We start from the raw sequence: 24,110 nt of genomic DNA, 5'->3' as shown, positions 1-24,110 counted from the left end.
GACGCCTATGTTAATCTCGACGACGGAACCCCGACAAAACGCCAGATTGATCGTCCAGCGCCGGAGGGAAGTAGCGATGTAGCCGGGGATGGGGGGGGTTAGGTTTAAGAATTTTCAAAATGCACTTTAGGGACTTAAAAATATGGGAGAGGGGAGGGATAGATTACTTAACTCCGCTGATGGGATTTCCTCCGCGTCGGGCTAGCACTGTTGGGATTTCATTCCCATTCCCCCTGTAACATGTTATCAGCAGTAATGCAGCTTACTTATAGGAAGCAGGACAGAACTTTACCATGGACAAACAATACAAACCTTTTCCACGTCCAAGAATTTAGGTGTCTTGTCAACAATGCCTGAGAGAAAAAACACAACTCAATGTGTACAGGTTATGTGTCTATGAAACAATCACAAATATTACACAACTGAACATCATACTAAATGACAAGACAAGCATACATATACTGGGGCAGGGATGAGGTCAATATCCCGACAGCGGGGATTCTGGCACCTGTCATAATCTGTCATAATCCCGGTGCTGGCATCCCGACTATCAGAATCCCAAAGGTAAGTAGTGGGGTTAGGGGGAGGATTAGCGTTAGGGGTTAGGCACTAAGGGGGCGAGTTAGGTTAGGGTGCGGGCAGGTTAGGTTTAGGCACTAGGGGGGGAGGTTAGGTTCAGGCACCGGTGAGGGAGGGTTAGGGTAGGGAGTAGGGGAGGGTTAGGTTAGGGTGCGGGAAGGTTAGGTTTAGGCATTAGAGGGGAGGTTAGGATCAGGCACCAGTGAGGGAGGGTTAGGTTAGGGTGCGGGAAGGTTAGGTTTAGGCACTAGGGGGAGGTTAGGTTCAGGCACCGGTGAGGGAGGGTTGGGGTAGGGAGAGGGGGAAGGTTAGGGTAGGGAGAGGGGGAGGGTTAGGGTAGGGTGCAGGAAGGTTAGGTTTAGGCACTAGGGGGGAGGTTAGGTTCAGGCACTGGTGAGGGAGGGTTGGGGTAGGGAGAGGGGGAAGGTTAGGGTAGGGAGAGGGGGAGGGTTAGGGTAGGGTGCAGGAAGGTTAGGTTTAGGCACTAGGGGGGAGGTTAGGTTGAGGCACCGGTGAGGGAGGGTTAGGGTAGGGAGTAGGGGAGGGTTAGGTTAGGGTGCGGGAAGGTTAGGTTTAGGCATTAGAGGGGAGGTTAGGATCAGGCACTGGTGAGGGAGGGTTGGGGTAGGGAGAGGGGGAAGGTTAGGGTAGGGAGAGGGTTAGGGTAGGGTGCAGGAAGGTTAGGTTTAGGCACTAGGGGGGAGGTTAGGTTCAGGCACCGGTGAAGGAGGGTTAGGGTAGGGAGAGGGGGAAGGTTAGGTTAGGGTGCGGGGAGGTTATGTTCAGGCACTAGGGGGGAGGTTAGGTTCAGGCACCGGTGAAGGAGGGTTAGGGTAGGGAGAGGGGGAGGGTTAGGTTAGGGTGCGGGGAGGTTAGGTTTAGGCACTAGGCGGGAGGTTAGGAACAGGCATCGGTGAGGGAGGGTTAGGGTAGGGAGAGGGTTATGGTAGGGTGCAGGAAGGTTAGGTTTAGGCACTAGGGGCTAGGTTAGGTTCAGGCACCGGTGAAGGAGGGTTAGGGTAGGGAGAGGGGGAGGGTTAGGATAGGGTGCGGGAAGGTTAGGTTTAAGCACTAGGGGGGAGGTTAGGTTCAGGCACCGGTGAGGGAGGGAGAGGGGTAGGGTTTGGTTAGGGTGCAGGAAGGTTAGGTTTAGGCATTAGGGGGAAGGTTAGGTTCAGGCACTGGTGAAGGAGGGTTAGGGTAGGGAGAGGGGGACGGTTATGGTAGGGAGAGGGGGAGGGTAGGGTTAGGGTGCGGGGAGGTTAGGTTTAGGCACTAGGGGGTAAGTTAGGATCAGGCACCAGTGAGGAAGGGTTAGGGTAGGGAGAGGGGGAAGGTTAGGTTAGGGTGCGGGAAGGTTAGGTTTAGGCATCCGTGAGGGAGGGTTAGGGTAGGGGGAGGTTTAGGTTAGGGTGCAGGAAGGTTAGGTTTAGGCACTAGGGGGGAGGTTAGGATCAGGCACCGGTGAGGGAGGATTAGGGTAGGGAGAGGGGGAGGGTTAGGGTAGGGAGAGGGGAGGTTAGGTTTAGGCACTAGGGGGGAGGTTAGGATCAGGCACCGGTGAGGGAGGGTTAGGGTAGGGAGAGGGGGAGGGTTAGGGTAGGGAGAGGGGGAGGGTTAGGGTAGGGTGCGGGCAGGTTAGGTTTAGGCACTAGGGGGGAGGTTAGGTTCAGGCACCGGTGAGGGAGGGTTAGGGTAGGGAGAGGGGGGGGTTAGGATACCTACTGACAGGTGTCGATATCCTAACCGTCGGGATGCTGGCGTCGGCATTCTGACCGCCGGGATTCCGAGTGCCAACATCCGTACCCATCCCGCTAGGGTTCACTCTGTCTTGGATGACTGCACAATATATACAGTATGTCTGTGTATATATTCTGTGCAATCATCCTCAAGACATGTTCAGCTCGTATACAGGAGCATTTGTGCCACACATATACAATATATTAAGTTATTGCTGTGTCATCGGCACAAGGGAGAACATTACTTACTGACAAATTGCATGTTTAATATAAAATGTTTTTAATTCCAAATGAAAACCAAAATGCGCACTCGGGGCCCGATTCCGAGATTCACGCAAATGCATTTGCAACTGCGATCTCTTACGGAACGCCTAATGCCTTCCAAAGCTTAGCCCAGCATAGAGACGCCCACATCCGTCCGACGACGTGCAACAGCGTAATCATCAGCGACATCGGAGGGGATCGGGCAGTCACGCAGCAAGTAACCCAAGTCTGTCTCTCCTGACACGCTAAGAGCACTCAAGCTGTGAAAGATAGTAACGGCTCATTTATGCGCGCCCACGAAATAGTGTTTAAACGGTTACCTCCCCTAAACGCTGACTACCTGTCACTCACTGTGCGAGTGAACCCTCTGTGTAAGCGTGATCGCAATACAATAACTGGACAAGCACAGTGCGGTATTTGCACGTGCGCAATGGCTTACAAATCGCTCGATCTGCGCAAGTGTCTGCATTGCCGAAAGCTCGGAATCAGGACCTCATTTTTGTTATGCAAGCGCAGTACGGTAAGGCATTCTAATGGAAAAAGGCGAAAAAATTAAATAAAACAGCTGTAAGTCCAACACTAAACGATTCCCCAGGCGTCACCATAGGTTTATATTTAAGCTTACGTTTCTCCTCCGGGAGCCTTGGTATAGGTGTGGGTGTTATTTGGGCAGGCTTAACCTCAGAACTACCTCCAATGTCCTGTAGGAGGTCAGCCAGGCTGTGTTGCCCGCTGTCCCTCAGACACAGCAAGAACAGCGGGTAGGCCTGGCTACCTCGGGACTCCAATTCAACCAATAATTTCCTAGCTTGATCCCGTCGCGTGCCAGCGCTCTGTGAAAAGATAAGGGAGAAAAGCTCTGTAAGTCACACACATATGACAATTAGATAGTAACCGTGTTCCCGTATGCTGCAGGTAGTACAGCAGAACACGTAGACCTATCACCTTATCAGAGTGCTAGAGAGCGACACTTACATAATGTTATAAAGTACACACGGTACATTGTTATCACAGACCAGCAACGGGGTCACTTAAATTTTTTTGGATTACACAGACAACTAAAATGTGACTGAAAGTTATGGATACAACGCAATTCACACATAGGACCCTTATATAAAACAATCACGTACATGATTCTGCGTTCAGTGCTTTCTGGTGTGCGTATCGCTCTATAGCTCTTGTACAGGGTCAGATGTAAGAGACGGTAAAGAGATGTCCTTATACATCTAGCCTCAATACGCCACGCAGCGTAACTTGCCTGGTGTGTGTGAGCCGCCAGGTTCCGTTCAAGTTCGCTAGTACTGGGCGTCTCTTTTCGCCACAAATGCATATAAGTCGCAATGTGATGCGCCTAGGATGCACCAGGAGACTGTGCTGAGTAATGTGATATGTGACACATGTATATCTGTGTGCTCCAGAGTCTGTATATGGGAGACTGCGCTGTGTAATGTGATATGTGACACCTGTATATCTGTGTGCTCCTGAGTCTGTATATGGGAGACTGCGCTGTGTAATGTGATATGTGACACCTGTATATCTGTGTGCTCCTGAGTCTGTATATGGGAGACTGCGCTGAGTAATGTGATATGTGACACCTGTATATCTGTGTGCTCCTGAGTCTGTATATAGGAGACTGCTGAGTAATGGGATATGTGACACCTGTATATCTGTGTGCTCCTGAGTCTGTATATGGAGACTGCGCTGAGTAATGTGATATGTGACACCTGTATATCTGTGTGCTCCTGAGTCTGTATATGGGAGACTGCGCTGAGTAATGTGATATGTGACACCTGTATATCTGTGTGCTCCTGAGTCTGTATATAGGAGACTGCGCTGAGTAATGTGATATGTGACACCTGTATATCTGTGTGCTCCTGAGTCTGTATATAGGAGACTGCGCTGAGTAATGTGATATGTGACACCTGTATATCTGTGTGCTCCTGAGTCTGTATATGGGAGACTGCGCTGAGTAATGTGATATGTGACACCTGTATATCTGTGTGCTCCTGAGTCTGTATATGGGAGACTGCGCTGAGTAATGTGATATGTGACACCTGTATATCTGTGTGCTCCTGAGTCTGTATATAGGAGACTGCACTGAGTAATGTGATATGTGGCACCTGTATATCTGTGTGCTCCTGAGTCTGTATATAGGAGACAGCGCTGAGTAATGTGATATGTGACACCTGTATATCTGTGTGCTCCTGAGTCTGTATATAGGAGACTGTGCTGAGTAATGTGATATCTGTATATCTGTGTGCTCCTGAGTCTGTATATAGGAGACTGTGCTGAGTAATGTGATATGTGACACCTGTATATCTGTGTGCTCCTGAGTCTGTATATGGGAGACTGCACTGATTAATGTGATATGTGACACCTGTATAACTGTGTGCTCCTGAGTCTGTATATAGGAGACTGCGCTGAGTAATGTGATATGTGACACCTGTATATCTGTGTGCTCCTGAGTCTGTATATGGGAGACTGCGCTGAGTAATGTGATATGTGACACCTGTATATCTGTGTGCTCCTGAGTCTGTATATGGGAGACTGCGCTGAGTAATGTGATATGTGACACCTGTGTATCTGTGTGCTCCTGAGTCTGTGTATAGGAGACTGCGGTGAGTAATGTGATATGTGACACCTGTATATCTGTGTGCTCCTGAGTCTGTATATGGGAGACTGCGCTGAGTAACGTGATATGTGACACCTGTATATCTGTGTGCTCCTGAGTCTGTATATGGGAGGCTGTGCTGAGTAATGTGATATGTGACACCTGTATATCTGTGTGCTCCTGAGTCTGTATATAGGAGACTCTGCTGAGTAATGTGATATGTGACACCTGTATATCTGTGTGCTCCTGAGTCTGTATATGGAGACTGCACTGAGTAATGTGATCTGTGACACCTGTATATCTGTGTGCTCCTGAGTCTGTATATGGGAGACTGCGCTGAGTAATGTGATATGTGACACCTGTATATCTGTGTGCTCCTGAGTCTGTATATGGGAGACTGTGCTGAGTAATGTGATATGTGACACCTGTATATCTGTGTGCTCCTGAGTCTGTATATGGGAGACTGCGCTGAGTAATGTGACACCTGTATATCTGTGTGCTCCTGAGTCTGTATATGGGAGACTGTGCTGAGTAATGTGATATGTGACACCTGTATATCTGTGTGCTCCTGAGTCTGTATATGGGAGACTGCGCTGAGTAATGTGATATGTGGCACCTGTATATCTGTGTGCTCCTGAGTCTGTATATAGGAGACTGCGCTGAGTAATGTGATATGTGACACCTGTATATCTGTGTGCTCCTGAGTCTGTATATAGGAGACTGTGCTGAGTAATGTGATATGTGACACCTGTATATCTGTGTGCTCCTGAGTCTGTATATGGGAGACTGCGCTGAGTAATGTGATATGTGACATCTGTATATCTGTGTGCTCCTGAGTCTGTATATGGGAGACTGCGCTGAGTAATGTGATATGTGACATCTGTATATCTGTGTGCTCCTGAGTCTGTATATGGGAGACTGCGCTGAGTAATGTGATATGTGACATCTGTATATCTGTGTGCTCCTGAGTCTGTATATGGGAGACTGCGCTGAGTAATGTGATATGTGACACCTGTATATCTGTGTGCTCCTGAGTCTGTATATGGGAGACTGCGCTGAGTAATGTGATATGTGACACCTGTATATCTGTGTGCTCCTGAGTCTGTATATAGGAGACTGCTGAGTAATGGGATATGTGCCACCTGTATATCTGTGTGTTCCTGAGTCTGTATATAGGAGACTGCGCTGAGTAATGTGATATGTGACACCTGTATATCTGTGTGCTCCTGAGTCTGTATATGGGAGACTGCGCTGAGTAATGTGATATGTGACACCTGTATATCTGTGTGTTCCTGAGTCTGTATATAGGAGACAGCGCTGAGTAATGTGATATGTGACACCTGTATATCTGTGTGCTCCTGAGTCTGTATATAGGAGACTGTGCTGAGTAATGTGATATCTGTATATCTGTGTGCTCCTGAGTCTGTATATAGGAGACTGTGCTGAGTAATGTGATATGTGACACCTGTATATCTGTGTGCTCCTGAGTCTGTATATGGGAGACTGCGCTGAGTAATGTGATATGTGACACCTGTATATCTGTGTGCTCCTGAGTCTGTATATAGGAGACTGCGCTGAGTAATGTGATATGTGACACCTGTATATCTGTGTGCTCCTGAGTCTGTATATGGGAGGAGACTGCGCTGAGTAATGTGATATGTGACACCTGTATATCTGTGTGCTCCTGAGTCTGTATATAGGAGACTGTGCTGAGTAATGTGATATGTGACACCTGTATATCTGTGTGCTCCTGAGTCTGTATATGGGAGACTGCGCTGAGTAATGTGATGTGTGACTCCTGTATATCTGTGTGCTCCTGAGTCTGTATATGGAGACTGCGCTGAGTAATGTGATATGTGACACCTGTATATCTGTGTGCTCCTGAGTCTGTATATGGGAGACTGCACTGAGTAATGTGATCTGTGACACATGTATATCTGTGTGCTCCTGAGTCTGTATATGGGAGGAGACTGCGCTGAGTAATGTGATATGTGACACCTGTATATCTGTGTGCTCCTGAGTCTGTATATGGGAGACTGTGCTGAGTAATGTGATATGTGACACCTGTATATCTGTGTGCTCCTGAGTCTGTATATGGGAGACTGTGCTGAGTAATGTGATATGCGACACCTGTATATCTGTGTGCTCCTGAGTCTGTATATAGGAGACTGCGCTGAGTAATGTGATATGTGACATCTGTATATCTGTGTGCTCCTGAGTCTGTATATGGAGACTGCGCTGAGTAATGTGATATGTGGCACCTGTATATCTGTGTGCTCCTGAGTCTGTATATGGGAGACTGCGCTGAGTAATGTAATATGTGACACCTGTATATCTGTGTGCTCCTGAGTCTGTATATGGGAGACTGCGCTGAGTAATGTGATATGTGGCACCTGTATATCTGTGTGCTCCTGAGTCTGTATATGGGAGACTGCGCTGAGTAATGTGATATGTGACACCTGTATATCTGTGTGCTCCTGAGTCTGTATATGGGAGACTGCGCTGAGTAATGTGATGTGTGACTCCTGTATATCTGTGTGCTCCTGAGTCTGTATATGGGAGACTGCGCTGTGTAATGTGATATGTGGCACCTGTATATCTGTGTGCTCCTGAGTCTGTATATGGGAGACTGCGCTGAGTAATGTGATATGTGACATCTGTATATCTGTGTGCTCCTGAGTCTGTATATGGGAGACTGCACTGAGTAATGTGATCTGTGACACATGTATATCTGTGTGCTCCTGAGTCTGTATATGGGAGGAGACTGCGCTGAGTAATGTGATATGTGACACCTGTATATCTGTGTGCTCCTGAGTCTGTATATGGGAGACTGTGCTGAGTAATGTGATATGTGACACCTGTATATCTGTGTGCTCCTGAGTCTGTATATGGGAGACTGTGCTGAGTAATGTGATATGCGACACCTGTATATCTGTGTGCTCCTGAGTCTGTATATAGGAGACTGCGCTGAGTAATGTGATATGTGGCACCTGTATATCTGTGTGCTCCTGAGTCTGTATATGGAGACTGCGCTGAGTAATGTGATATGTGGCACCTGTATATCTGTGTGCTCCTGAGTCTGTATATGGGAGACTGCGCTGAGTAATGTAATATGTGACACCTGTATATCTGTGTGCTCCTGAGTCTGTATATGGGAGACTGCGCTGAGTAATGTGATATGTGGCACCTGTATATCTGTGTGCTCCTGAGTCTGTATATGGGAGACTGCGCTGAGTAATGTGATATGTGACACCTGTATATCTGTGTGCTCCTGAGTCTGTATATGGGAGACTGTGCTGAGTAATGTGATATGTGACACCTGTATATCTGTGTGCTCCTGAGTCTGTATATGGGAGACTGTGCTGAGTAATGTGATATGTGACACCTGTATATCTGTGTGCTCCTGAGTCTGTATATGGGAGACTGCGCTGAGTAATGTGACACCTGTATATCTGTGTGCTCCTGAGTCTGTATATAGGAGACTGTGCTGAGTAATGTGATATGTGACACCTGTATATCTGTGTGCTCCTGAGTCTGTATATGGGAGACTGCGCTGAGTAATGTGATATGTGACACCTGTATATCTGTGTGCTCCTGAGTCTGTATATAGGAGACTGCGCTGAGTAATGTGATATGTGACACCTGTATATCTGTGTGCTCCTGAGTCTGTATATAGGAGACTGTGCTGAGTAATGTGATATGTGACACCTGTATATCTGTGTGCTCCTGAGTCTGTATATAGGAGACTGCACTGAGTAATGTGATCTGTGACACCTGTATATCTGTGTGCTCCTGAGTCTGTATATGGGAGACTGCGCTGAGTAATGTGATATGTGACATCTGTATATCTGTGTGCTCCTGAGTCTGTATATGGGAGACTGTGCTGAGTAATGTGATATGTGACACCTGTATATCTGTGTGCTCCTGATTCTGTATATGGGAGACTGCGCTGTGTAATGTGATATGTGGCACCTGTATATCTGTGTGCTCCTGAGTCTGTATATGGGAGACTGCGCTGAGTAATGTGATATGTGACACCTGTATATCTGTGTGCTCCTGAGTCTGTATATGGGAGACTGCGCTGAGTAATGTGATATGTGACACCTGTATATCTGTGTGCTCCTGAGTCTGTATATGGGAGACTGTGCTGAGTAATGTGATATGTGACACCTGTATATCTGTGTGCTCCTGAGTCTGTATATGGGAGACTGCGCTGAGTAATGTGATATGTGACACCTGTATATCTGTGTGCTCCTGAGTCTGTATATGGGAGACTGCGCTGAGTAATGTGATATGTGACACCTGTATATCTGTGTGCTCCTGAGTCTGTATATGGGAGACTGCGCTGAGTAATGTGATAGGTGGCACCTGTATATCTGTGTGCTCCTGAGTCTGTATATAGGAGACTGTGCTGAGTAATATGATATGTGACACCTGTATATCTGTGTGCTCCTGTGTCTGTATATGGGAGACTGCGCTGAGTAATATGATATGTGACACCTGTATATCTGTGTGCTCCTGAGTCTGTATATGGGAGACTGCGCTGAGTAATGTGATATGTGACATCTGTATATCTGTGTGCTCCTGAGTCTGTATATGGGAGACTGCGCTGAGTAATGTGATATGTGACATCTGTATATCTGTGTGCTCCTGAGTCTGTATATGGGAGACTGCGCTGTGTAATGTGATATGTGGCACCTGTATATCTGTGTGCTCCTGAGTCTGTATATGGGAGACTGCGCTGAGTAATGTGATATGTGACATCTGTATATCTGTGTGCTCCTGAGTCTGTATATGGGAGACTGCGCTGTGTAATGTGATATGTGGCACCTGTATATCTGTGTGCTCCTGAGTCTGTATATGGGAGACTGTGCTGAGTAATGTGATATGTGGCACCTGTATATCTGTGTGCTCCTGAGTCTGTATATAGCAGACTGCGCTGAGTAATGTGATATGTGACACCTGTATATCTGTGTGCTCCTGAGTCTGTATATGGGAGACTGCGCTGAGTAATGTGATATGTGACATCTGTATATCTGTGTGCTCCTGAGTCTGTATATGGGAGACTGCGCTGAGTAATGTGATATGTGACACCTGTATATCTGTGTGCTCCTGAGTCTGTATATGGGAGACTATGCTGAGTAATGTGATATGTGGCACCTGTATATCTGTGTGCTCCTGAGTCTGTATATGGGAGACTATGCTGAGTAATGTGATATGTGGCACCTGTATATCTGTGTGCTCCTGAGTGTGTATATAGCAGACAGCGCTGAGTAATGTGATATGTGACACCTGTATATCTGTGTGCTCCTGAGTCTGTATATGGGAGACTGTGCTGAGTAATGTGATATGTGACACCTGTATATCTGTGTGCTCCTGAGTCTGTATATGGGAGACTGCGCTGAGTAATGTGATATGTGACACCTGTATATCTGTGTGCTCCTGAGTCTGTATATGGGAGACTGCGCTGAGTAATGTGATATGTGACACCTGTATATCTGTGTGCTCCTGAGTCTGTATATGGGAGACTGTGCTGAGTAATGTGATATGTGACACCTGTATATCTGTGTGCTCCTGAGTCTGTATATGGGAGACTGCGCTGAGTAATGTGATATGTGGCACCTGTATATCTGTGTGCTCCTGAGTCTGTATATAGGAGACTGTGCTGAGTAATATGATATGTGACACCTGTATATCTGTGTGCTCCTGTGTCTGTATATGGGAGACTGCGCTGAGTAATATGATATGTGACACCTGTATATCTGTGTGCTCCTGAGTCTGTATATGGGAGACTGCGCTGAGTAATGTGATATGTGACATCTGTATATCTGTGTGCTCCTGAGTCTGTATATGGGAGACTGAGCTGAGTAATGTGATATGTGACATCTGTATATCTGTGTGCTCCTGAGTCTGTATATGGGAGACTGCGCTGTGTAATGTGATATGTGGCACCTGCATATCTGTGTGCTCCTGAGTCTGTATATGGGAGACTGCGCTGAGTAATGTGATATGTGACATCTGTATATCTGTGTGCTCCTGAGTCTGTATATGGGAGACTGCGCTGTGTAATGTGATATGTGGCACCTGTATATCTGTGTGCTCCTGAGTCTGTATATAGCAGACTGCGCTGAGTAATGTGATATGTGGCACCTGTATATCTGTGTGCTCCTGAGTCTGTATATAGCAGACTGCGCTGAGTAATGTGATATGTGGCACCTGTATATCTGTGTGCTCCTGAGTCTGTATATAGCAGACTGCGCTGAGTAATGTGATATGTGACACCTGTATATCTGTGTGCTCCTGAGTCTGTATATGGGAGACTGCGCTGAGTAATGTGATATGTGACATCTGTATATCTGTGTGCTCCTGAGTCTGTATATGGGAGACTGCGCTGAGTAATGTGATATGTGACACCTGTATATCTGTGTGCTCCTGAGTCTGTATATGGGAGACTATGCTGAGTAATGTGATATGTGGCACCTGTATATCTGTGTGCTCCTGAGTGTGTATATAGCAGACAGCGCTGAGTAATGTGATATGTGACACCTGTATATCTGTGTGCTCCTGAGTCTGTATATGGGAGACTGTGCTGAGTAATGTGATATGTGAAACCTGTATATCTGTGTGCTCCTGAGTCTGTATATGGGAGACTGCGCTGAGTAATGTGATATGTGACACCTGTATATCTGTGTGCTCCTGAGTCTGTATATAGCAGACAGCGCTGAGTAATGTGATATGTGACACCTGTATATCTGTGTGCTCCTGAGTCTGTATATGGGAGACTGCGCTGAGTAATGTGATATGTGACACCTGTATATCTGTGTGCTCCCGAGTCTGTATATGAAGCACAACTGAATTTGGTATGAAAAAAGCTGTGACCGCTGAATTCTAGCACCGCATATACAGATTCAGAGACTCGGTCACACACAGATATACAAGTGTCACATATCACATTAATCGGCACAGGCTGCTGGTGTGTCCAGGTTTCATGGCATTGCAACAAATTCATTTTTAGCAAAAAAGACTTCCGGCGCTAGCAGAGTCTCACAGACTGTGGCGCACAGAGAGGGGCTTCTTGGCCCGACTGCAGCAAAAATATGTAAGAACAGATCTGTACATATACAAGACTGACTGGAAGTTACGGATAGAACATAATTCACACATAGAACCCTCATATAAAATAATCGCTGATAAATATGCCCTGCGTAAAAATATTCCATGGCACCTGTAATACACTCTATATAATACCACTGTTACACCGCTCTTTGCTCTATATAATACCACTTATATAGCCTCTCTACTCTCAGTAATACCACTATTACCCCCTATCTGCTCTCAGTAATACCACTAATACCCCCTCTCTGCTCACTATAATGTCACTATTACCCCTCTATGTAATACATTACTACCCCCCACACATACACACTCCCCTCACAATAAATGTCACTATTACCCCTCTATGTAATACATTACTACCCCCCACACATACACACTCTCCTCACTATAATGTCACTATTACCCCTCTATGTAATACATTACTACTCCCCACACATACACACTCTCCTCAGTATAATGTCACTATTACCCCCTCTATGTAATACCACTACTACCCCCCACATACACACTCCCCTCACTATAATGTCACTATTACCCCTCTATGTAATACATTACTACCCCCCACATACACACTCTCCTCACTATAATCTCACTATTACCCCTCTGTGTAATACCACTACTACCCCCCACATACACACTCTCCTCACTATAATGTCACTATTACCCCTCTATGTAATACATTACTACCCCCCACATACACACTCCCCTAACTATGTCACTATTACCCCTCTATGTAATACATTACTACCCCACAAACATACACACTCCCCTCACTATAATGTCACTATTACCCCTCTATGTAATATCATTACTACCCCATACACATACACACTCTCCTCACTATAGTGTCACTATTACCCCTCTATGTAATACATTACTACCCCCACACATACACACTCTCCTCACAATAATGTCACTATTACCCCTCTATGTAATATCACTACTACCCCCCACACATACACACTCCCCTCACTATAATGTCACTATTACCCTCTATGTAATACATTACTACCCCCCACATACATACTCCCCTCACTATAATGTCACTATTACCCCTCTATGTAATATCATTACTACCCCATACACATACACACTCTCCTCACTATAGTGTCACTATTACCCCTCTATGTAATACATTACTACCCCCACACATACACACTCTCCTCACTATAATGTCACTATTACCCCTCTATGTAATACATTACTACCCCCACACATACACACTCTCCTCACAATAATGTCACTATTACCCCTCTATGTAATATCACTACTACCCCCCACACATACACACTCCCCTCACTATAATGTCACTATTACCCTCTATGTAATACATTACTACCCCCCCACATACATACTCTCCTCACTATAATGTCACTATTACCCTCTATGTAATACATTACTACCCCCCACATACACACTCTCCTCACTATAATGTCACTATTACCCCTCTATGTAATATCATTACTACCCCCCACATACACACTCTCCTCACTATAATGTCACTATTACCCTCTATGTAATACATTACTACCCCCCACATACACACTCCCCTCACTATAATGTCACTATTACCCCTCTATGTAATATCATTACTACCCCCACACATACACACTCTCCTCACTATAATGTCACTATTACCCTCTATATAATATATTACTACCCCATACACACATACACACTCTCCTCACAATAATGTCACTATTACCCCTCTAGGTAATATCACTACTACCCCCCACACATACACACTCCCCTCACTATAATGTCACTATTACCCTCTATGTAATACATTACTACCCCCCACATACACACTCTCCTCACTATAATGTCACTATTACCCTCTATGTAATACATTACTACCCCCCACATACACACTCTCCTCACTATAATGTCACTATTACCCCTCTATGTAATATCATTACTACCCCCCACATACACACTCTCCTCACTATAATGTCACTATTACCCTCTATGTAATACATTACTACCCCCACATACACACTCCCTCACTATAATGTCACTATTACCCCTCTATGTAATATCATTACTACCCCCACACATACACACTCTCCTCACTATAATGTCACTATTACCCTCTATATAATATATTACTACCCCATACACACATACACACTCTCCTCACAATAATGTCACTATTACCCCTCTAGGTAATATCACTACTACACCCCCCACACATACACACTCCCCTCACTATAATGTCACTATTACCCTCTATGTAATACATTACTACCCCCCACATACACACTCTCCTCACTATAATGTCACTATTACCCCTCTATGTAATATCATTACTACCCCCCACATACACACTCTCCTCACTATAATGTCACTATTACCCTCTATGTAATACATTACTACCCCCCACATACACACTCCCCTCACTATAATGTCACTATTACCCCTCTATGTAATATCATTACTACCCCCACACATACACACTCTCCTCACTATAATGTCACTATTACCCTCTATATAATATATTACTACCCCATACACACATACACACTCTCCTCACTATAATGTCACTATTACCCCTCTATGTAATATCACTACTACCCCAACACATACACACTCCCCTCACTATAATGTCACTATTACCCCTCTATGTAATATCACTACTACCCCCCACACATACACACTCCCCTCACTATAATGTCACTATTACCCTCTATGTAATACATTACTACCCCCCACATACACACTCCTCACTATAATGTCACTATTACCCTCTATGTAATACATTACTACCCCCCACATACACACTCCCCTCACTATAATGTCACTATTACCCTCTATGTAATACATTACTACCCCCACACATACACACTCCCCTCACTATAATGTCACTATTACCCTCTATGTAATACATTACTACCCCCACACATACACACTCTCCTCACTATAGTGTCACTATTACCCCCTCTATGTAATACCACTACTACCCCCCACATACACACTCCCCTCACTATAATGTCACTATTACCCCTCTATGTAATACATTACTACCCCCCACATACACTCTCCCCTCACTATAATGTCACTATTATCCCTCTATGTAATACCACTACTATCCCCACACATACACACTCTCCTCACTATAATGTCACTATTACCCTCTATATAATACATTACTACCCCATACACATACACACTCTCCTCACTATAATGTCACTATTACCCTCTATGTAATACATTACTACCCCATACACATACACACTCTCCTCACTATAATGTCACTATTACCCCTCTATGTAATATCATTACTACCCCCACACATACACACTCTCCTCACTATGTCACTATTACACCTCTATGTAATATCATTACTACCCCCCACATACACACTCTCCTCACTATAATGTCACTATTACCCCTCTATGTAATACATTACTACCCCCCACATACACACTCACCTCACTATAATGTCACTATTACCCTCTATATAATATATTACTACCCCATACACACATACACACTCTCCTCACTATAATGTCACTATTACCCCTCTATGAAATATCACTACTACCCCCACACATACACACTCCCCTCACTATAATGTCACTATTACCCCTCTATGTAATATCACTACTACCCCCCACACATACACACTCCCCTCACTATAATGTCACTATTACCCTCTATGTAATACATTACTACCCCCCACATACACACTCCTCACTATAATGTCACTATTACCCTCTATGTAATACATTACTACCCCCCACATACACACTCCCCTCACTATAAACTATAATGTCACTATTACCCTCTATGTAATACATTACTACCCCCCACATACACTCTCCCCTCACTATAATGTCACTATTATCCCTCTATGTAATACCACTACTATCCCCACACATACACACTCTCCTCACTATAATGTCACTATTACCCTCTATATAATACATTACTACCCCATACACATACACACTCCTCACTATAATGTCACTATTACCCTCTATATAATACATTACTACCCCCACACATACACACTCTCCTCACTATAATGTCACTATTACACCTCTATGTAATATCATTACTACCCCCACACATACACACTCTCCTCACTATGTCACTATTACCCCTCTATGTAATATCATTACTACCCCATACACATACACACTCTCCTCACTATAATGTCACTATTACCCTCTATGTAATACATTACTACCCCATACACATACACACTCTCCTCACTATAATGTCACTATTACCCCTCTATGTAATATCATTACTACCCCCACACATACACACTCTCCTCACTATGTCACTATTACACCTCTATGTAATATCATTACTACCCCATACACATACACACTCTCCTCACTATAATGTCACTATTACCCTCTATGTAATACATTACTACCCCCCACACATACACACTCTCCTCACTATAGTGTCACTATTACCCCTCTATGTAATACATTACTACCCCCACACATACACACTCTCCTCACTATAATGTCACTATTACCCCTCTATGTAATACATTACTATCCCCACACATACACACTCTCCTCACAATAATGTCACTATTACCCCTCTATGTAATATCACTACTACCCCCCACACATACACACTCCCCTCACTATAATGTCACTATTACCCTCTATGTAATACATTACTACCCCCCACATACACACTCTCCTCACTATAATGTCACTATTACCCTCTATGTAATATCATTACTACCCCCCACATACACACTCTCCTCACTATAATGTCACTATTACCCTCTATGTAATACATTACTACCCCCCACATACACACTCCCCTCACTATAATGTCACTATTACCCCTCTATGTAATACATTACTACCCCGCACACATACACACTCTCCTCACTATAATGTCACTATTACCCCTCTATGTAATACATTACTACCCCCCACATACACACTCCTCACTATAATGTCACTATTACCCCTCTATGTAATACATTACTACCCCATACACATACACACTCTCCTCACTATAATGTCACTATTACCCTCTATGTAATACATTACTACCCCATACACATACACACTCTCCTCACTATAATGTCACTATTACCCCTCTATGTAATATCATTACTACCCCCCACACATACACACTCTCCTCACTATGTCACTATTACACCTCTATGTAATACATTACTACCCCATACACATACACACTCTCCTCACTATAATGTCACTATTACCCCTCTTAGTAATAACATTACTACCCCCCACATACACACTCCTCACTATAATGTCACTATTACCCTCTATGTAATACATTACTACCCCCCACATACACACTCCCCTCACTATAATGTCACTATTACCCTCTATGTAATACATTACTACCCCCCACATACACTCTCCCCTCACTATAATGTCACTATTATCCCTCTATGTAATACCACTACTATCCCCACACATACACACTCTCCTCACTATAATGTCACTATTACCCTCTATATAATACATTACTACCCCATACACATACACACTCCTCACTATAATGTCACTATTACCCTCTATATAATACATTACTACCCCCACACATACACACTCTCCTCACTATAATGTCACTATTACACCTCTATGTAATATCATTACTACCCCCACACATACACACTCTCCTCACTATGTCACTATTACCCCTCTATGTAATATCATTACTACCCCATACACATACACACTCTCCTCACTATAATGTCACTATTACCCTCTATGTAATACATTACTACCCCATACACATACACACTCTCCTCACTATAATGTCACTATTACCCCTCTATGTAATATCATTACTACCCCCACACATACACACTCTCCTCACTATGTCACTATTACACCTCTATGTAATATCATTACTACCCCATACACATACACACTCTCCTCACTATAATGTCACTATTACCCTCTATGTAATATCATTACTACCCCCCCACATACACACTCTCCTCACTATAATGTCACTATTACCCTCTATGTAATACATTACTAACCCCCACATACACACTCCCCTCACTATAATGTCACTATTACCCCTCTATGTAATACATTACTACCCCGCACACATACACACTCTCCTCACTATAATGTCACTATTACCCCTCTATGTAATACATTACTACCCCCCACATACACACTCCTCACTATAATGTCACTATTACCCCTCTATGTAATACATTACTACCCCATACACATACACACTCTCCTCACTATAATGTCACTATTACCCTCTATGTAATACATTACTACCCCATACACATACACACTCTCCTCACTATAATGTCACTATTACCCCTCTATGTAATATCATTACTACCCCCACACATACACACTCTCCTCACTATGTCACTATTACACCTCTATGTAATATCATTACTACCCCATACACATACACACTCTCCTCACTATAATGTCACTATTACCCTCTATGTAATACATTACTACCCCCCACATACACACTCACCTCACTATAATGTCACTATTACCCCTCTATGTGATACATTACTACCCCCCACATACACACTCTCCTCACTATAATGTCACTATTACCCCTCTATGTAATATCACTACTACCCCCCACACATACACACTCTCCTCACTATAGTGTCACTATTACCCCTCTATGTAATACATTACTACCCCCACACATACACACTCTCCTCACTATAATGTCACTATTACCCCTCTATGTAATACATTACTATCCCCACACATACACACTCTCCTCACAATAATGTCACTATTACCCCTCTATGTAATATCACTACTACCCCCCACACATACACACTCCCCTCACTATAATGTCACTATTACCCTCTATGTAATACATTACTACCCCCCACATACACACTCTCCTCACTATAATGTCACTATTACCCTCTATGTAATATCATTACTACCCCCCACATACACACTCTCCTCACTATAATGTCACTATTACCCTCTATGTAATACATTACTACCCCCCACATACACACTCCCCTCACTATAATGTCACTATTACCCCTCTATGTAATACATTACTACCCCGCACACATACACACTCTCCTCACTATAATGTCACTATTACCCCTCTATGTAATACATTACTACCCCCCACATACACACTCCTCACTATAATGTCACTATTACCCCTCTATGTAATACATTACTACTACCCCCCACACATACACACTCTCCTCACTATAATGTCACTATTACCCCTCTATATAATATATTACTACCCCATACACACTCCTCACTATAATGTCACTATTACACCTCTATGTAATATCATTACTACCCCCACACATACACACTCCCCTCACTATAATGTCACTATTACCCCTCTATGTAATATCATTACTACCCCCCACATACACACTCTCCTCACTATAATGTCACTATTACCCCTCTATGTAATATCATTACTACCCCCCACATACACACTCTCCTCACTATAATGTCACTATTACCCCTCTATGTAATATCATTACTACCCCCCACATACACACTCTCCTCACTATAATGTCACTATTACCCCTCTATGTAATACATTACTACCCCCCACATACACACTCCCCTCACTATAATGTCACTATTACCCTCTATGTAATACATTACTACCCCGCACACTTACACACTCCCCTCACTATAATGTCACTATTACCCCTCTATGTAATATCATTACTACCCCCACACATACACACTCTCCTCACTATAATGTCACTATTACCCCTCTATGTAATATCATTACTACCCCCACACATACACACTCTCCTCACTATAATGTCACTATTACCCTCTATGTAATACATTACTACCCCCCACATACACACTCTCCTCACTATAATGTCACTATTACCCCTCTATGTGATACATTACTACCCCCCACATACACACTCTCCTCACTATAATGTCACTATTACCCCTCTATGTAATATCACTACTACCCCCCACACATACACACTCTCCTCACTATAGTGTCACTATTACCCCTCTATGTAATACATTACTACCCCCACACATACACACTCTCCTCACTATAATGTCACTATTACCCCTCTATGTAATACATTACTATCCCCACACATACACACTCTCCTCACAATAATGTCACTATTACCCCTCTATGTAATATCACTACTACCCCCCACACATACACACTCCCCTCACTATAATGTCACTATTACCCTCTATGTAATACATTACTACCCCCCACATACACACTCTCCTCACTATAATGTCACTATTACCCTCTATGTAATATCATTACTACCCCCCACATACACACTCTCCTCACTATAATGTCACTATTACCCTCTATGTAATACATTACTACCCCCCACATACACACTCCCCTCACTATAATGTCACTATTACCCCTCTATGTAATACATTACTACCCCGCACACATACACACTCTCCTCACTATAATGTCACTATTACCCCTCTATGTAATACATTACTACCCCCCACATACACACTCCTCACTATAATGTCACTATTACCCCTCTATGTAATACATTACTACTACCCCCCACACATACACACTCTCCTCACTATAATGTCACTATTACCCCTCTATATAATATATTACTACCCCATACACACTCCTCACTATAATGTCACTATTACACCTCTATGTAATATCATTACTACCCCCACACATACACACTCCCCTCACTATAATGTCACTATTACCCCTCTATGTAATATCATTACTACCCCCCACATACACACTCTCCTCACTATAATGTCAGTATTACCCCTCTATGTAATATCATTACTACCCCCCACATACACACTCTCCTCACTATAATGTCACTATTACCCCTCTATGTAATATCATTACTACCCCCCACATACACACTCTCCTCACTATAATGTCACTATTACCCCTCTATGTAATACATTACTACCCCCCACATACACACTCCCCTCACTATAATGTCACTATTACCCTCTATGTAATACATTACTACCCCGCACACTTACACACTCCCCTCACTATAATGTCACTATTACCCCTCTATGTAATATCATTACTACCCCCACACATACACACTCTCCTCACTATAATGTCACTATTACCCCTCTATGTAATATCATTACTACCCCCACACATACACACTCTCCTCACTATAATGTCACTATTACCCTCTATGTAATACATTACTACCCCCCACATACACACTCTCCTCACTATAATGTCACTATTACCCCTCTATGTAATACATTACTACCCCCCACATACACACTCTCCTCACTATAATGTCACTATTACCCTCTATGTAATACATTACTACCCCCACACATACACACTCTCCTCACTATAATGTCACTATTACCCTCTATGTAATACATTACTACCCCCCACATACACACTCCCCTCACTATAATGTCACTATTACCCTCTATGTAATATCATTACTACCCCCCACACATACACACTCCCCTCACTATAATGTCACTATTACCCCTCTATGTAATATCATTACTACCCCCACACATACACACTCTCCTCACTATAATGTCACTATTACCCTCTATATAATATATTACTACCCCATACACATACACACTCTCCTCACTATAATGTCACTATTACCCTCTATGTAATACATTACTACCCCACACACATACACACTCTCCTCACTATAATGTCACTATTACCCTCTATGTAATATCATTACTACCCCCCACACATACACACTCCCCTCACTATAATGTCACTATTACCCCTCTATGTAATATCATTACTACCCCCCACATACACACTCTCCTCACTATAATGTCACTATTACCCCTCTATGTAATACATTACTACCCCATACACACATACACACTCTCCTCACTATAATGTCACTATTACCCCTCTATATAATATATTACTACCCCCCACATACACACTCTCCTCACTATAATGTCACTATTACCCCTCTATATAATATATTACTACCCCCACATACACACTCCCCTCACTATAATGTCACTATTACCCTCTATGTAATACATTACTACCCCGCACACTTACACACTCCCCTCACTATAATGTCACTATTACCCCTCTATGTAATATCATTACTACCCCCACACATACACACTCTCCTCACTATAATGTCACTATTACCCCTCTATGTAATATCATTACTACCCCCACACATACACACTCTCCTCACTATAATGTCACTATTACCCTCTATGTAATACATTACTACCCCCCACATACACACTCTCCTCACTATAATGTCACTATTACCCCTCTATGTAATACATTACTACCCCCCACATACACACTCTCCTCACTATAATGTCACTATTACCCTCTATGTAATACATTACTACCCCCACACATACACACTCTCCTCACTATAATGTCACTATTACCCCTCTATGTAATATCATTACTACCCCCACACATACACACTCTCCTCACTATAATGTCACTATTACCCCTCTATGTAATACATTACTACCCCCACACATACACACTCTCCTCACTATAATGTCACTATTACCCTCTATGTAATACATTACTACCCCCCACATACACACTCTCCTCACTATAATGTCACTATTACCCCTCTATGTAATATCATTACTACCCCCACACATACACACTCTCCTCACTATAATGTCACTATTACCCTCTATGTAATACATTACTACCCCCCACATACACACTCCCCTCACTATAATGTCACTATTACCCCTCTATGTAATATCATTACTACCCCCACACATACACACTCCCCTCACTATAATGTCACTATTACCCTCTATATAATATATTACTACCCCATACACATACACACTCTCCTCACTATAATGTCACTATTACCCCTCTATATAATATATTACTACCCCATACACATACACACTCTCCTCACTATGTCACTATTACACCTCTATGTAATATCATTACTACCCCATACACATACACACTCCCCTCACTATAAGAACAGGTATTACAGCCCCTCCGTGTAATACCATTACTACCCCTCCTGAGGGTAATGTCCCCGTTGCCCCCAGCCACTGCCCCATACGTCCGGTGCCGCCTCACCTGGATCTCCTCCACCATGTCATTGCTGAAGACCCCATTCTGCACCAGTGGGTCCCAGAGATCTGCCACCTGCATGGAGGTGACCAGCGCCATCCGGTTCCGCCGCAGCCGCTGCCGGTGTCGCTCCTCCATACTCACCTGTGTGTCTCTGTCACTGTCTACTTCCGGCAACAAGGCTCAGCTCCAGCACTGCGCCTGCGCGGCTTCCCCTCTGCGCCTGCGCGGCTTGGCTGCCATATGTGTACTCTCCGCTTTGAAGCGCTGGGCGGCCATGTCAGTACACCCAATTTAAACCTTTTCATTCCATTCCAATAGGGTGACATTGCATAGGCCATGTGATAGGAATCTAGATCCATGATGTGTAGCTGGCTGTAACTGATCTAAAGGAATTACACCTTGTTATGGGTCCTTTACCAACAGGAAATCCTGAGATACGCATTAGGTGGGCAAATGCGCTTACTTTTAGCGCATTTCAAGGTGCACTTTACCATCTTAGTACATAGCTAATCAAATTTTCACTTAGTTGTGCACAGGGTCACACAGTAAAGCTTTAGCATCAACCTTTAACTAGTTTCTCCTTTAGGATCTTTACTAACTTTAATCTTTTAGACTAATTTATTGTGTTTCCTCTTGAAATACAGCCGGGGATGTCCGCACTGTATTTATTACATGTAACACTTCTGTGTGCTGGAGAGATTTTATTCTCTGGGTGAATACCGATCATTAATACGGCCAATTCTAAGTATATC

At 43.7% G+C, this 24,110-nt stretch overlaps 1 protein-coding gene across 1 annotated transcript in view; it reads right to left on the bottom strand.

The window, feature by feature from the left end:
* Positions 1 to 23,607, bottom strand: part of CASP9 (caspase 9) — a 35,396-nt gene extending 11,789 nt beyond the window's left edge. Inside the window, exons 1-3 of the mRNA XM_088466068.1 lie at positions 23,362 to 23,607; positions 3,208 to 3,415; positions 313 to 353 (exon numbers count right to left, since the gene is read on the bottom strand). Coding sequence (XP_088322194.1) covers positions 313 to 353; positions 3,208 to 3,415; positions 23,362 to 23,493 — 381 coding nt within the window. The 5' untranslated portion in view covers positions 23,494 to 23,607. The remainder of the gene's footprint in view (positions 1 to 312; positions 354 to 3,207; positions 3,416 to 23,361) is intronic.
* Between the last annotated feature and the right edge of the window lie 503 nt (positions 23,608 to 24,110).

This window comes from Taudactylus pleione, unplaced genomic scaffold (genome assembly GCF_031769625.1).
Source record: "Taudactylus pleione unplaced genomic scaffold, aTauple2 ptg002376l, whole genome shotgun sequence".
Lineage (NCBI taxonomy): Eukaryota > Metazoa > Chordata > Amphibia > Anura > Myobatrachidae > Taudactylus > Taudactylus pleione.
Note: the sequence above shows the minus strand (reverse complement) of the source record. Positions and strands in the feature narration are given on the sequence as shown.